The sequence below is a fragment of the Ischnura elegans genome, chromosome 3 (assembly GCF_921293095.1).
Source record: "Ischnura elegans chromosome 3, ioIscEleg1.1, whole genome shotgun sequence".
Taxonomy (NCBI): domain Eukaryota; kingdom Metazoa; phylum Arthropoda; class Insecta; order Odonata; family Coenagrionidae; genus Ischnura; species Ischnura elegans.
Genome location: NC_060248.1, coordinates 36,961,396 through 36,978,119, shown reverse-complemented (window position 1 = coordinate 36,978,119; position 16,724 = coordinate 36,961,396). Strand labels below are relative to the sequence as shown.

General features: G+C 37.0%; 1 protein-coding gene across 1 annotated transcript in view; it reads left to right on the top strand.

Moving 5' to 3' along the window:
* LOC124155668 (prominin-1-A) overlaps positions 1–16,446 on the top strand; it is a 49,487-nt gene extending 33,041 nt beyond the window's left edge. The window contains exons 11-18 of the mRNA XM_046529683.1: positions 8,016–8,270; positions 9,430–9,652; positions 9,845–10,009; positions 12,589–12,723; positions 12,870–13,028; positions 14,689–14,807; positions 15,981–16,043; positions 16,159–16,446. Of these exons, the coding sequence (XP_046385639.1) occupies positions 8,016–8,270; positions 9,430–9,652; positions 9,845–10,009; positions 12,589–12,723; positions 12,870–13,028; positions 14,689–14,807; positions 15,981–16,043; positions 16,159–16,183 (1,144 nt within the window). The 3' untranslated portion in view covers positions 16,184–16,446. The remainder of the gene's footprint in view (positions 1–8,015; positions 8,271–9,429; positions 9,653–9,844; positions 10,010–12,588; positions 12,724–12,869; positions 13,029–14,688; positions 14,808–15,980; positions 16,044–16,158) is intronic.
* The last annotated feature ends 278 nt before the right edge of the window (positions 16,447–16,724 follow it).

Here is a 16,724-nt window from a genome sequence, read left to right as displayed (position 1 = left end):
CACTTCATTCTAGCTTGTCTATGCTAATACAATAACTTGTTTTCCTCCAAAAAGGCCCTTACAGCTTCAAAGATTCATGCAATGCTATTTTGGTGTTATTACTGCAACAGATTTACCATTGAACAAGCTTAAATCTTTAGAATAATCATTTGAATATTTTAATAGATGGTTTTCTTAATCAAATGGGCTACACAAAACCGTTCTCCATGAATGCATGACTTCAGCTCGTTCTTTTGTAACAGATATTTCTTTTAAAATTTACTCAGAAAGTCCTTTTTTTTTATAATAACACTCCATTGTATCACAGAAATTAAAGTTGAGGCCCTAAAAATAATGTAAATAATAAAAATAAATAAATTGTGCATTCATGTGGCCATGCAAGGTGGATACCTTAGCCACGACAGCAAAAGGAATTCAACCTTTTAGCTGTGGGAAATTTACATGAACAAGTGCACTGGTGACTGCAGGAAAAGCATACAAGAACGTATGACCATCTCTTCCGACCTACTCTCCCAGGCCTACATTAACTAAATAGCCTCTCCCTCTTTCATGAATGGGACAATTGGCAACTCTCCCTTCTTTCCCAAACTTGTCCATCTCTTGCTTGTTAGTGATTGAATTCCATTCCCTAGAGGTTTCCTAGCCTATCCTTCCTTTATCCTCTTGATATGCCCTAAGGGCCGTAGCCAGGGGGTCAGGTTGGACATTGGGCCCAATGGGCACCCTTCTACCTGGAAGAATTTTTGCCCGATCTGGACGTCTCACATAGCCCAGGAAAATCACCCCTCCCCCCCCCCCCCCCCCCCCCCGCCCCCCCTCCCCCGTTATTATACTTAGGACTTAAGGTGTTAGCAGCAAGCACATTTTTACATGCATGCATTTAAATACAAAATATCATCCAGTGTTCTTATTAAAAATTGATAAAATTATGTATATGATGATGGCCCCCAACCATTTATTATCATATTAACCCTTCCGCTGCTATGACACACCTAGTACAATCGCACAGTAAGCTGCAGTGAACATACCTTTTCATTCTCCCTATAGCGTGCCTTGAATGAACTTTCCTTTTTCCATACCAACACTCCTTATGGGACGGATCGCCTTATCCCAAGAACATTAGTGAGTCATGCTTTTTCCTGTACTTTTTTTTGGATGAGAATCTCTTTTTTTCTAGGAAACAATAGTGTATTGTCCCACATGTTAAGGGTTGTGACACTGAGGCTTTTCTGCTGTGTGTGACACATAGCTTTCCGAGAGTGAGCCGCAGTGAAAGGGTTAAGTGATTACTGCCATTAATAACTCACCCATGCACATGAAGATATGCATCAAGGAGTGCTTGGGTGGTATGCTGGTTGCCTATACTGATATTGTGCTGATAATTTACATGCATAAAAAAATTTCATTAAATTAACATATATTTCGTTTGCCTAATGCAAGGAAAGAAGTTTTTGGTGGGGGTAGACCAAAAGACTTCCCACCCGGGTTAAGTGCCTGGGTGTGGAGCCCAGAAAAGACCAATGATTTTACCTCTATGGAATTATCGTAAAAAACAGATTCCTGAAATGGAGTCATATTAGAATACTTAAAAGGACATCACAATTGACTGGGTAAAATGTTGTATCAGGTAAGTAGACTTCTGAGAGAACCCCATTTGGGAGTAGAAAGTACTTCTTTCCATTATCCATGTTATGTATATTCATACTGAGGCAATTATGAAAAATATATACTCAAAGACATATATAAAGAAAATTCAGCACTATTCTTTACCAGCTTAATATCACCAATTAAGGTCGCACATAAGACTTGATCTTACAATCATCAGTAGGTTGTGACTGAGGAATACAAGCACGCTCACAGATTGCTATAGGAGGCCCAAGAAAAGCATGCTTTAGTAGCCATTCTTTTCATGGAGGTGTTGCCTAACAACCATAATTTTAAAGGGTGAAACTAGAGTAACCTTAGGAGCATATGCAGGTCAGTGAATCCTATGCTCTTGCCAGGACCTGAACATAGCACTCAGCCTAGAGGGGCTTAAGAGGCTTAAGCCCCCCAAAAATGTTTCCCTGGAGGCAACTACCCGCAATACATGTGCTGAGGACATCACAAGCCATGGGGCAAATATCCTCCACCACTCAAATATAAATGAAATTTATAGCCTATAACATGTGGAGAGGAACCTAGAATACCAGGACATGTACGCCTGCTTCGTGGATTTTGAAAATGCATTTGACAGAGTGAAGTGGGTAAAGTTAATGGATATCTCAAGAAAATAGGTGTAGATTGGAGGGATAGGCAACTGATTCGTAATCTGTATATGGCTCAGACTGCAAAAGTGAGGGTAGTGGATGGAGAATCTGGATGGGCAAGCATGGGCTGCGGAGTGAGGCAAGGCTGTCCTCTATCGCCACAGCTCTTTAACGTGTACACTGAAGAGATGGTGAGGGAAGCGTGGGATGAGGTGAAAGCTGGAGTAAAAGTGGGAGGAATGATGTTCAAATCAGTGAGATTCGCGGATGATCAGGCGTTAATTAGCCAGTCAGCAAGGAGGCTTCAGGCTCTAATGGATGCGTTACACGAGCATTGAGGAGTATGGGATGAGGATTAATCACAAGAAGACTAAGGTAGTGCAGTTTTGTAAAGTATCGTGAGCGAGGAATGTGAGACTCAAGATAAAAGTAGGTGGGGAAAAACTTGAGCAGGTAGAGCAATTCAACTATTTAGGCAGCAGGTAAGAGAAAAACGGACACAGTTGTAAGGACATCAGGAAGAGAATTGCATTAGCAAAGAAGGTGATCATGATCAGGAAGGAGCTTCTGAGAGGTTTGCTATATGTAAGAATTTAAAGAAAAGGTTAGTGAAGAGTCTGCTCTGGAGTGTAGCCATTTACCGTTCACAAACGTGGACACTTAGGAAGGAGGACGAGAGAAGATTGAAGGTGTTAGAGATATGGGTGTGGAGAAGAATGGAGAAGCTGAAGTGGACGGAGAGGAGGAGGAACGATGAAGTGCTGGACATAGTGGGTGAGTATAGGCAGCTTTTAGATGAGATATGGAGGAGACAGAAGGTATGGATGGAGCGAGTACTTAGCAGGGAGGGGATGTTGAAAACAGTGTTAGAGGGTAGAATGCTAGGTAAACGAGGGAGGGGAAGGAAAAGAATAGGATTTTTAGATAGAATGAAAGGGAGTAGGCCTTATTGAGAATTGAAGAGGGAAGTGGTTGATGGGGAGGGATGATCCCAGAATTCTTCTCAAGTACTCCATGGAAACCAACCTTAATCGGTAGAATACTTTAATAATAAACATGAAATGCATGCTTCTCCTGTGCAAGCATAATGATAATACAATTTCAGTATAGGTAATCAGCATACAACCCAAACTCCCCCAAAGCAAATTTCTGGCGATGTGCCTTGCCTGGGAGAAGCATCTCTTCTTCAGTTGACTTCCCATTAACTGAAATCACACCCTTAGAGAGAGTGGTATGCCTTGAATCAATGACATAACTAGGAGTATGCTTTGGGGGTGGATGAGTGGGCCTGGGGGGCAACGCCCCCCCCCCCCCCCAGGGAATGGGGAGGTCCGGGGGTTAGTCACCGGTCGGTATTCAGTGACTTGCTTCAATGCCACGATATTAGTAAATGATCTTTAACTTCAAGCAGATGAAGCTATTATATGTCATAACTAGACAATAGTTTTAAATCCTTTTTTTTTATTTCTCTGAGGATTTTGGGGAGATCTATTCCCTCATATTTATGCCACTGTCTTGAAACCACACTTCAGTTAGATAAATTTAGCTACTGAATCAGTGCATCACTAGTTTTATTTCAGAGCATTCCGTGTTCATAGTATCAAGAAGGGAATCCCATTCACACCAAATGTTAGCCTTCTGGAGCCTATGCATTCCACAGAAGATCAAAAATAGATGAGGATAAAATTTAGACACAAAATTTCCACATAGTTATCCAAAGATGGAAAAATACTTCATCTTAGCTCAGTGATAAATGATGGAGATTTCTATTCAGCCATCATGCTTTATGAGTTAACTCGTAAATAAATTAAGCCCTTAAATGTTGATTTCTGGTGACAAATACTGCAAGATAAGCAACACAAATTCACATAGTTTTTCAATAGTGTTTACTTCGTACAGGCAGAAACGCTGACATCCCGTGCCTACCCTAGTAGAAAAAATTGTGTTCTTTTGGTGTTCTTTATATGTTCATTCAGTGTTCAAGTGTTCTTTTGATGTTCTTTTGGTGTTCTTTTATGTTCACCAATTTCTTGGAGTGTTCTTTTGATGTTCAATTTATGTTCTTTTTATGTTCATCTCAGTGAACACAAAATGAACATTTTTCTTTATGTTCATTTTATGTTCACCATGGTGAACACAATATGAACATTTTTTTATGCGTTCATTTTATGTTCACTTTGTGTTCATTTTATGTTCACCATGGTGAACACAAATTGAACATTTTTTTATATGTTCATTTTATGTTCACTATGTTGAACACAAAATGAACATTTTTCTTTATGTTCATTTTGTGTTCCCTTTGAGTTCATTTTATGTTCACCATGGTGAACACAATATGAACATTTTTTTATGCGTTCATTTTATGTTCACTTTGTGTTCATTTTATGTTCACCATGGTGAACACAAATTGAACATTTTTTTATAAGTTCATTTTATGTTCACTATGTTGAACACAAAATGAACATTTTTCTTTGTTGTTCTTTAAAATAAACCAGTATAAAAATTCTCATTCCTTGGAGGTAATTGTGGATAACTGCAGTTCATGTGTCATGACAAGTAGCTTTACATAAAACAAGTAATACAGATGATTTTGGAGACTTTGTCTACCAAAAATGAGTTTGAATTTCGCCATCTTGAAATCCACAAAACTGTATTTTTTTAGCAGTTTTCCATAATATTTCTAGAAATTTAAAATAATGAATTTCCGGGAAAATTATCCCAAAATGAAGGCATATCATCAAAAAATGGACATTGAACGATCCGAGAATGCAATCAAGGAACACCTGAAAACACTCTCAATATGTACTTTATTGCATACTAAACAGGGATAAGGCCTGAGCATTTGACTTCTACAAATAAGTTCGTTTCTAATAAAAAAAGCTGGATATAAAATGATTTGAAACTTATCCAAACACTGACATCTGATTCACAATGATGTGAAACTGTTCATGGTAATGATGAAATTTCCGTGAAAGCTTTTTCTTTGTTGTTCAACAAAATGTTCTTTTTATGTTCATTTTGTGTTCTTTTGATGTTCAAAAAAGTGTTCATTTTGTGTTCAAATTATGTTCTTTTTATGTTCGCAGACGAGTGTTCATTTTGTGTTCTTTTTATGTTCTTTCTGTCACAAAACACATAAAAAGAACATAAAGTGAACATTCGGTGAACATAGAAGGAACAAAATTTGAACATTAAATGAACATAAAAAGAACACTGAATGAACACACTTTTTTCTACTAGGGTACAAGTACATTTGCAATGAAGATCTTTTTTGATAAGAAGAGATTTTCGAAAATATGCACAAAATCAATTTCTCATTAACTTATATGGTTTGCTAAACGAATGATGAATAATAGCTAAGCTCTTCATACGTAATTAGAATCTGATTTTGCAAAATAAGGTATTTAAAGGAATCCACAAGTTTGACAAAATTTAGTTGAAAAGAATATAAAAAATTGATACTACAGCAAATAAGCCAACGTTGGAGAACCAATTATAAATTTGGTACCTTTTTACGACTTAAATAATATGTATTAACATTATCAAATGGTATTACCGTTTTCCCTAGAGTAATGTGATTATGAATTTTTCACCGGTACTCAACCAAGTATTATTATCTCTGGGTACCAACGTTTCGATATAGAGTAGTCTGACATCGTCATCAGGGTCGATGGCAGATTACGTCATTGAAACGCGGCTGCCCACTACCACCACTGCACGGCTGGACACTCGTGAAACCTTCATTATTACGTGATGATATTATGGTAAAGCTGATACAGCTATAAGCTCTTCTGTCTTTTAACCATTAAGTTCGGCTAGGCCTTCGTAGGGCATGAAGTACTCTGCATGCACACAAATAATGCCGTAAAAGTTTAAATTATAGGTAGATAACATAATATTTCAACACAGATACGTGACTACGTCGTACCGTCAAAATTGCAAATGCCTTACTCGCTTATTTCCTTCCGTGCCCCATAGAATGGGCACTAATTCATCACGATAGGTTAAATTATGCGATGCGAAAGTTTTCAAAGGCTTTAAATCTAATAATGACATAGATTATAATCCGCTTAACTAGCCTAGTTCATGTAAATCTATCACCCAACACTTACCCAAAATTCTAACTTTCACTTTACATCCCACTGCCACTTGTAAAATTTGCCGCAACAAAGAATCGAAATCACAAGGTATCGATACTGCGGTATCGAGTGATATCCACGGTGGGGTTGTTATCGATTTAGCAAACGATATACTTGGAAGATTGTGATTAATTAAAGATAATATCACATCATAATGTGTATAAAGTTCTGTTTATACCCCTAATTAAACCTTATTATCCCGTGACACTCGGATCATTTTGTCTTTTAGCGACGCGAGTGGCGACTTTGGAAACCCATTTAAATGCACGGCGGTTGGCAACACATTTAAGAGGCCGACTTGAGGATCCTCGCTTTTAATATTCGTGACCATGGTCATGCGGGAAAATTCAAGGTGCTTCGTTCCCATCTATGAGGCAGCGCATACTAAAAATCACAATGTGCGAATCTGCCATTTATCAGTTTTAACTACCTTTTTCTATGTGTTCTTAGATCTCACTTTTTCATTCGCTGATTTTTCGTATTTCATAGGTTTTATAACTTTGTGACAGTATTTTATTGGTCATTTCCACTATCAGAGAACCGCAACAAAGTAGTTATGCCTGTAGCCGTTGCCTTGATTATCCACACCCTCGGCGGCCCCACAGCTAGAACTACTTAATAGGGGCGCAGCTAGGAATTAAGGCTAGTGAGGGTTTTAGGCGCAACTAATACAGGGGAGTGCGGGGGCCCTCCCCCAGAAAATTTTTAAGGTAAATTGTTCAAAATGTTGAGTTTTACGGCATTCTGAGGGATATTTTATTAATGCATACTTATACTATTCTATAAGAATTATTGATCCAATTTGGTAAAATGGATTAAACTTAAAAAACAATTCTGAGCTCTGAGGGGTCGGGTTGTTCCCTAAAACCTCCTCTCGCTGTGCCACTGCTGCTTAATGCCCCCAATATTTGGAATTTGTGACTTCAAATAGTTTACGTAGATTCTGTCCATCTCAGGTTCGGGGTGGCATTTTTTCTCTGAGTTTATTTTTTCACCTGTAACTCAAAAAAAATTTTTATGGCTTTTGGAAACTCCTAGAGTGGCACCTGTGGATGAGATATGATCCATTTGTAATTTTAGAAGCTGCTTTACTGCTAAATCGTATAAGAAATATAAATATCGAGAAGAGCTTTTACAAAGAGGCACAACTTAGGATGAAAGTTACATTAGAAATGTTTTGTGCTGTATAATTAGTCTTTTTCTTGGTATCTCTTTTGAAACACTTAGTTTTCTTGAACCTCAGGCATTGGTTTCAAAACCCATAGAAAAAATATTAGCTTGGTTTTGTGTACCAATGCTCCAGTAAAGAAATTATTAGTGTAAATTCCCAGCTGGCACTGTCCACACTGTCTCGATATTCAAAGTAGAGGACGTGAGGAGGAATGGAGTCATTGTGGTACATGATGTGCTGTGATGTAATTTTCCCTTTTTGCCTCCAGACTTTTTTATTAAAAATTTTTGATAGCAACACTGTAAGCTTCTGCCTTCTGGTTTTGAGACACTTTTCCATTGAGAAATTTTCTCTCTCTGATTTTTTTGTTTCTATGTTTTAATATCACATGATTGAGTTTTTTAATATTTTTTTTGCAAATTAGAACTTGGATTTTTTTCTCAATTGGTTTTTCAGTGGTGTGATCTTGGGAAGTCTGATTTCACTTGTATTATGGGCTGTTGCGCTGGCAGCACTAGTGGTTGGAGGCCATGGTCAGGTGTTCATCTGCCGTCCATTGTATGAAGAACCTGATTATGTGGCTTTGACACGTCTTCTCGACTCACCAGGTGCTGTTATCAAAGTGAGGGATAATGGAGGAAGTGGAGGATTCTTCTCCAGCTTGCTGTATGGAAATAGCACCCTTGATGTCCCCCTCCGCAGAGTATTAAGGTTGGCTCAGTTTCCCACTTGAATAATCTGTAATTTGTCAAGTATCAAAAACTTCATGATTATTTGCATGCTGCTGGATAAAAAACACTGGGATATAGTCCTTATTACCTTGAAAGTAGATGTTATTTCTCTCAGAAAATTTTCATTTCTCTTGACACCTCTAGGTCATAGCAAAGAAAAATATTTCAGGGGGAACATATTTCTGGGGGTTAGCATTGGGGTACACCTAAGACTGATGAGATAATTCAGGAGGGGCTGAATCACCACCCTTGCAATGGTCTTGCAACAGAAAATACCCATAAATATTCTGAGAAATACTTGACAGCTCATACTTTGTAGAAATTAGACAATGCTGTTTGAATAGAAATCAATAAAATTATATCATAAATATCTATCAGATATTCAATTAATTGTTCTTCACACTCATTTGTAAACTGGTAAATTCTATCCCTGAAGTAGTCGCACCTCTCCATGAGCAGATATGTGTCATCTGAGAGATGACATATGTGTTCTTCATATTTTATCGTCCTTAAAATTTTTCACAGATTTTGTACATGATTTTAAATTATGTGTTAGCATCTCTAGAGGGTTATTTGTGACAAAACAGTGGAAAAAAAGTATTTTGAGAACTATAGTACTAAATGATTTTTTTTAAGTAACCCTAAGGTTGGTCGCACGTCACTTCTAGAATTTCCTTCCACAAAAGCTTCTGCAAAGGGAATAGTCACAAAAAGAACCAAATTTCATCTGACAGTGAGAGATTGCAATTATAGTAAAAGTGTGCAATCTATATACAAATTACTTTTTATCATGTTTCATAGAAAAGAATATCTCCCTCAGATGAGGTATGACTGCTACCAGATTAACAGCACTTTGGCTAAAAAAAAAGGGCATAGCAAGAATGATTTTTCAGGGAGCTTTGCTTGAGAGGCATATGCATTTAGGATGTGTCATTACAGAGAGGGTACTCCTGAGGCTGTATCCCCCAAACATTTTAGGGGTTTGAACGTTTCTTAGCAAACTCACTGAACACACTTGAAATGGAATAAAAATGATGTTTTTGGTAAAAATTTTATTTATCTGTACTATTTTCTCATCAGACAATAGGTACCTAGTGTTTTCTTTTAATTCCAACAATTATATCACTTTATTTTTCTAGGGAGTGTCGAGGGAATAGAGCAACATATCCAGCATTCCAGCTTCACCAAGTATTTAATGCTGAAGAAGAGACAGACCATTATGAGTGGAAAAAATTTAGAAATCAAATTGATCGCTTGGATGTTAATTTGACTGACATCCAGATTCTCTCTCCTGAACTCCAGTCAAGGCTGAACCTAGTTCTCGAGGCAACTATGATCAATCTCACGGATTTCAGAGTGAAGGTAGCATAATAAGTTATCATGAAGCTATGCAATGTTTTCATATTTGCTAGAATCATATCACAACTTTACAGGATTGATTTCAAATTTAATCACTCAAATGCTTGAATTTCATAATTTTTCAAAAATTTAATGAAGTGGTATAGAATTTTTTTACTTCCTTCCTCATCAAATTCTCTATTTTTTATCCTGAAGTTGACTGGATCTGTTACTGTAAAGGACATGTCATCATTTGCTGATCAGTTAGAGAACGTGGCCAACCAAATTCAGGATTTGCCCACTGCTTCACGTTTGGAAAGTCTAGCCACCAGAGCAAAGAGGCTGGTAGCCAGTAACATCCATGTTCTTGAGAGGCAAAAGGTATTTGACTTATTTTAGCTATAATACCTATATGTGGCAGTAAAATAACTTATCATTTTTGAGTTTGATATATGTATTGATTGAATGGTTTTCTAAACAAAAGTTGTATGTACTTGTTGATGCATATATTGTACAGGGGTGGTTTGGCCAGGTAGGCTGGTCGGCGATAACTGAGGGCCCCGAGCTTAGGGAGCCCCCACAATGCTCGCATTTATCGTGAAGTGTATTTATGTGAAAGGTGTTACAAAATTCCCCGAACCAAAGTTTTTTTTTTGTAATTATAAAGTTCTGCGTTTTCATTTTTAGCTTTATTTACAACATACTAAGCGAGAAAATATCATATAAAAATTAAATTAAATAAAGGTGTTAGAAGATTACAGTGAACCTGGCACTTATTTGAAAGGGCTATTTGAAAAGTTTATTTAGAGATTTTTTTAGATTACGGTGAAATCACAAGGAAAAAATTCACTTAATAGTTAATAAAATCATAATACATTACTACAGTTTATACACTGTGAAATATTATTTTTTCGTAACTTTTATTTAGTTTTTAAGAGCCAGAATAGCGTCAAAATCCATTTCCGGGCATCTGATTTCATAAAATTTTCTGGGACCCCCGGGATGAGGAGGAGGGCCCCATATAGAGTCCCAGCTGAGGGCCCCCAATCACCCCATACCATCCCTGTATATGTATATTGAAATTTGGTTTCATATATCATAGAATGTGCAAAATCATGCAGAAAATAATGTAAACCACATAATGGCCATAATTAATCAAATAACTACAATGCAGCCATAGTTTTTAGTAATTATGAAGTCTGTTAGGACAATGTAATGTGTTTTGCAGGTATAATTATAATTGCATTGCCCAAGGTCCTGTACCAGCTATCTAATGAAGATAATAATGAGAATCAGCTCAAATTTATGTGTAGACAACAGAAGGTGAGCACAGGCAATGCCAGCTGCACAAAGTTAACTGCTCTAGGGGAGTGCTATCAATGGCATGTCACTTAGCAGGCAGTAGTCATGGCAGCCAATGATTCTTCTGGACTTTTCATTCTCACTGTCCCAACTTTTCCATTCCTTGCCTCACTCACAAGTGAAGTGACAGAGCAGGGCAATCACTTTTGAGGTGGCTTGATAAGTTGCTGATTAACAGATGTTTCAGCATCCTGTAGGGGCATTTCACTGCCAGTTTCTCCATTAAAGCTATAAGGATATTACACATGTTAAAAACTTCATGAATTCATGATTACTCCATATTAAGTGGTCTGTGATTGACAATCATTTATTTCTTCAAAATACTGGTTGAATGGTACTTAACCTGGCAGGCTACCACTGATTCCATCAAAATACTTATTTTGAGTTGGGGAAAAATGAAATATTAATGTGGGAGGAAAAATAAGATTTGATGCTTTCCCAGGAAATTATATTGGTAAATTTCTCTAGGGATACCAACCGAATTTAAAACTCCATTTTTATCAACGTTTTGAGCTCTGAGTTGGAGGTCGAAGCATCGGTAGAAATGGAGTTTTTAACCTGGTGGGAATTCAAGGAGAAGTTTACTGATGCCAATTAAAGATAGTTGGTTTAGGGTTTTTGAGGTTATCGGGGCTCGTGTTGAGTGAAATAGCTGAACCCTATACAGTAGCGGATACAGAGAAAACTCAAGGGGGGCGCAAAAGATATCTCGAGTTACCTTTACTTTTATCGTAATAAAAAATAATCAAGTCATATCAGCTTCAGAAATTTTCAATTTCAGTGATTACACACATATTCAAGACAATGTCATCTTATGGTATAAAAGAGTTACAATTGTGATTATGCTATGTTTGGCAATACGGGTGGCCCCGGAAAGGGGGGGCATGCACCCCCATCTGTATCCGCCACTGACCTTATATATCAACATAGTATCCGTTTATTGAGGGATATAATACAAACTTGTCACACTCGCAAAAATAAGCGAAATAGGAGATAGCTAATCTGTCTCCAGTGGAATCAGGGGCGCTATACTCTCCAGCTATCCTTGGACCCATTACCCTACAGGTGCCAAAGGTCCTCTACCTCTCTCCCTCCAGGCAGTGCTGCCTTTCTGCGGTAGCGTGCATTGATTTCAAGGCTACAGTTGAAAAGAGAGTAGAAGAGTGTTTTGAGGGCTGCCTTGTCAAGTCATCATAGATGGATAATCTTATGTACAACAGCCAAATAAAGTATAATTGAGGTTCTATTGTACTTTTATTTATACTTTTACTTGAGCTCTAATAAATTACAGTGCTTCTTTGGCTTCTTTTTTGCATTCAGATGATAAGTAATCAGAAGTAGGAATGTGAGAAAATATTAATTAAATACAGTTTGAGACACTTGTACTATTTGCCACCCTCGATGGTGGTAGGGTAAAGTCCTTGCCAGCCAATTCAAATGTCGTGGGTTTGAATCCCCCTGGGCGGATTTTCCACCATTCAGGGCATGGATGTATGTGTTTGTCATAAAAGTAAGTAGTAAGAAAGGACTAGACAGTCCTAATTTCAGTGGTAATAAAGGCAACATTATTCTCATTATTATGCATTCTTTATTCTCAGGAAGACATAGTATACCAATTGACTATGCTTGAAGTACAGTTGCTGCCTTTACAGCGCCAAGTGAACCAGTCACTGTCACACCTAAAAACTATTCAGTACTATATTAATAATCAAGGATCTGCAATAGCTCAGCAGGTAACTATATGCTGGCAGTATCTTCTTTTTACCTCTCCAAAGCCTCTTATTCCATTTTATTTAAAGAAGTCTATTCTAATTCTAATTTTTTTCTCCAATGGGTTTAAATATCGTTCATGTCATTTTTTTAATACTACTATAAATAGAAAGCAAAGGAGTACATGGAACGCATTGTTGGGTACATGGACCAATATCGAGACCATGTTACTGACGGAGTTCAGCGAGAGGTGGCCAATTGTCGCCCTTTGTGGGATATTTATCATGCCACCCGGCTCTTACTTTGCAGACATATAATGGATCCATTGGTAAGTTACTTGTGTTCTTAAATATGATGGCTTAGTTCAGCATGGTTTTCTAAACATGCCTTGGTGCCAGCCACAAGGTCATAATCCATTTGGTAAAAACTTTTCTCGTGCTTTAGTACCCAACGTAACCCATGCAGCTGGTCGAAATATATACCTGAGAGGTATGTGCAAGGAATGACATGGCCCTATCTGTCAGCTAGGTGTTCCTTAAATAATTTTTAAATTAAATGTTTCCCCCAAGTAGTATAGAGGAAGTAACAATGTAGGTGATTTTTTTATTTATTGTTTTATCTATTAGAAAAGAAATTTAAACTTTGATTTTAACACATACATATTGGATTTTTAAAATCCAGAATGAAATTGCATAGATTACGTTAAAAAAAATCCCTGGCATTCCTAGCATGTACCAGTTGTAAGAGGCTGGCACAAAAAGAGTTAGCCATTTATCTGGCAAAGGGTGATTCATTTTGCAGTATAATTTACCAGTGGCTCTAAAATACGGTAGGGCTTTGATTACACTAAATCAATTGGTCAGTTGAGTAATCTGCTATCCTATCAGACGGATGAGTCCATATGGATAATTACTAGAGGCAGTAATTCCGTTCAACCTTTTGCACTGAGCAGTTTTTTACTTTGGCTTCTGAGAGATGCTTTTCCTCTATCTTTATCTATCCACTTGGAGGGACTTGACCAGGAGCATTTACCGTGTAAATACTCAATTTTTATGTACATATAGTTAATTTCATAATGACTGCCAATTGCTAATAATGAATGCAACTTCCAATATTATACATACAAATGAAATACTTAGCTAACTGAATAATATGTATGGTTTCCTGACATACGTGATTTGGCAGCAAAATAATGGTATATGCAACCCACACACAGGGATGCAGCTAGGAATTAAGGCAAGGGAGGCTTTCAGGCGCAACTACTACTGGGGTGCCTGGGGGTGTGGTATACCTGCCAGGGTAAGCAGGAGGTGCCGGGGCCCTCTGCCAGAAAGAAATTAAGATAAATGGGTCAAAATATTGAGTTTTATGGCCTTCTGAGGGATATTTTGTTAATCCTCACACTATTCTATAAGCAATATTAATCCAATTAAGTAAAATTGATTTAACTTAAAAAAATTTCTGAGCTCTGGGGGAGGGGTTTTATCCCCCAAAACACCCCCCTCGCTGCATCACTGCCCACACATACCACCAAGCACCCCAGAAGAAAATATGTGGCTACGTGAGTGGTTGGAACACTTCAGAAATATTTTCAAAAGTTTTGGTTTTTCTCTCTATATCTCTTATACAATCCAGCAGAAAGCTGGATACAGCCTGGTAGATTTTGTGCCCACTTTCATACCTCTACCTACCTTTTCCAGGTTTTTAAATCAATTTTTAACGTAAAACTATTTTTAAGCAATTTGTGTAGACATTCTAAATTTGAGCATTTTGCACCGAAGCTCAAAAAATGTTTTACCAGAAGCTTACTAAATAATTTATTTAGCTTGGGTGATGTCTTGATTGTACATGGCCTGGTGAAATATCTTTTTTTATTCTGAAAATAGTGTAGATTGTGATAATAAACAATGGTGATTTTAATTTCAACCTTTTTAATAAATATGTAGATGTTGAAGTCATTTGATACATGATTTTCTTTCTGTCTACAGAATGGATTTTGGTTTGCCACAGTATGGTGCTTATTGCTTCTACTTGTGGCCACTCCGTTAGCTCTAAAGTTAGCAGATTACTATAAGCACATTCACAGGAGGCTAAGTCGAGGATCAGGGTAAGAATATTATTGTTTGTTTATGATTCTTCTGAATTTTATTTATTTTTGTCCGTACGTTTTCATTCCATTCACTCTTACTTAAAAATGCTTACGTTATAAAATCACTTACCAAAATTAATTCCATTATGTAATTGTGAGAAATGACTCTTTATCACTATCTGGATCAGACAGCCAAAAGATTACATAATACGTGGTGAATTGTGTAATCTAAAGTGTGGAGTCATGCATGCAATGCATTTCCACATACAGTAGTTGATATTTTCTATCTTCTATCCTTCATTTGTAAATGTAGCATTTACCTATTCTGTCTCCTTCTTTTAATTGAAAAGTCATGCGCTACTGTGTACCTAATGTAGTTTTTGACTGCATAACTTATGATTTAGTGTCTGCTCTTATGCCCTCAGTGCAGGTTTACACAAAGAAGTAGGTACACTTAGTATATAATTTAAAATCATTTAATCACAGAAATTACAATTAGGGTATGTATGCGCTACTGTGTCAAAGGAGCAGTGCTGGTACCCCATAAATCAATGAATCACCATAGTCACCTGGCAAGGCGGTAGTATTTAGCGATCATTATATGACATGAGGTTCTTTAATTGTGATATAATGACCATAACTCCCTAAATAGCTTCTATCAGACTGTGTGTGTGAGGCCAGATTAGCAAGTATTTATGCATGTATAACTGGTCATAGGAATTTTCTATGGAGTTTGTTAGGGAAAACACTGCATAAAACCTTGATGAATAGCATGTGCCATCAGGCATCTTGTTTGGGTGCATGCTGCATCACATATATCTCCATAAAGATGTTTCTAGTATCTCATTGGGGGAGTACATCATCCATGCATGCCATCATACCATTCGCCATGTTGTGTAAAATATGTAATGACTTCAGTACAATTCTTGGCAGCAGTGAAAAATTTAGAAGGGCTGAGAATTATTTTGGAGACTTTCCTGACCTACTAAGGTATTCTTTATTATCTCACTTCCTCAAGTCCATTTTACATATTTGTATGCTCATCATAAACTTTTAGCCTTACCTATACTATGTATGCTTACCCACCTTATGTATGCAAATTTAGGCGATGAACTGAGGATTATTTTTGGCTGAGAGAGGTGGCTATACGGTCATGAAGTGGCATTATAAATTATTTTTTCTTTTCCTTAGGAGCCAATCAGAAATGATCGTGGGACAGGAGCAAGAATCACCAGCCACATGGACCACTCCTGGGTAATAATTATATTACACGTTAATTGAAGTGTTACCTTGAAGTCACAACTGTATTTTTAATAAAAGTTCTTGATGAAACTCCAAAAATCTAATTAATTCCCCATTTTCATTTCAGTGCTCCTGAAAGGGATGGTTGGTAGAAGCATATAAACACAATTCTGGGGATTACTGCCTACATTGAAAGATTGTTTTCAAAGAAAAACCACAATGTATTGAAAAATGCTGAAAATCATGCTTATGCCTCAATGGAGGTAGTATCTACCTGTTCATAAATTTTAAGGAATTAATGATAAGAACACATTTTGTAAATATTTTTAAGAAATTTTTAATTCATCCTAAATAATTTATAAAATCATCAATTGTCTCATCAATATTCATTGCAATAAATTGATAAATTTCTTGACTCAGTGATATTCAGCTTCAAGTAGATCATATTTATCCAGCCACAAAATTTTGGGTCCAATATGAATTTCATCTATGAAGGATGTCCTGAAACCTTACACACGTACTTTGACTTTTTTAGGAATATGGGCTAATTATGGTAGTCTATCACATTATTACACAAATTGCATTCTGGTGGATCAATGATTAAGCAGATTACATCATATCAGGTACCAGTATTATTTCTGGACAAAGAATTACTTTAAATTCTGAGTAAATGTTCAAAATGTGTTTCATTAA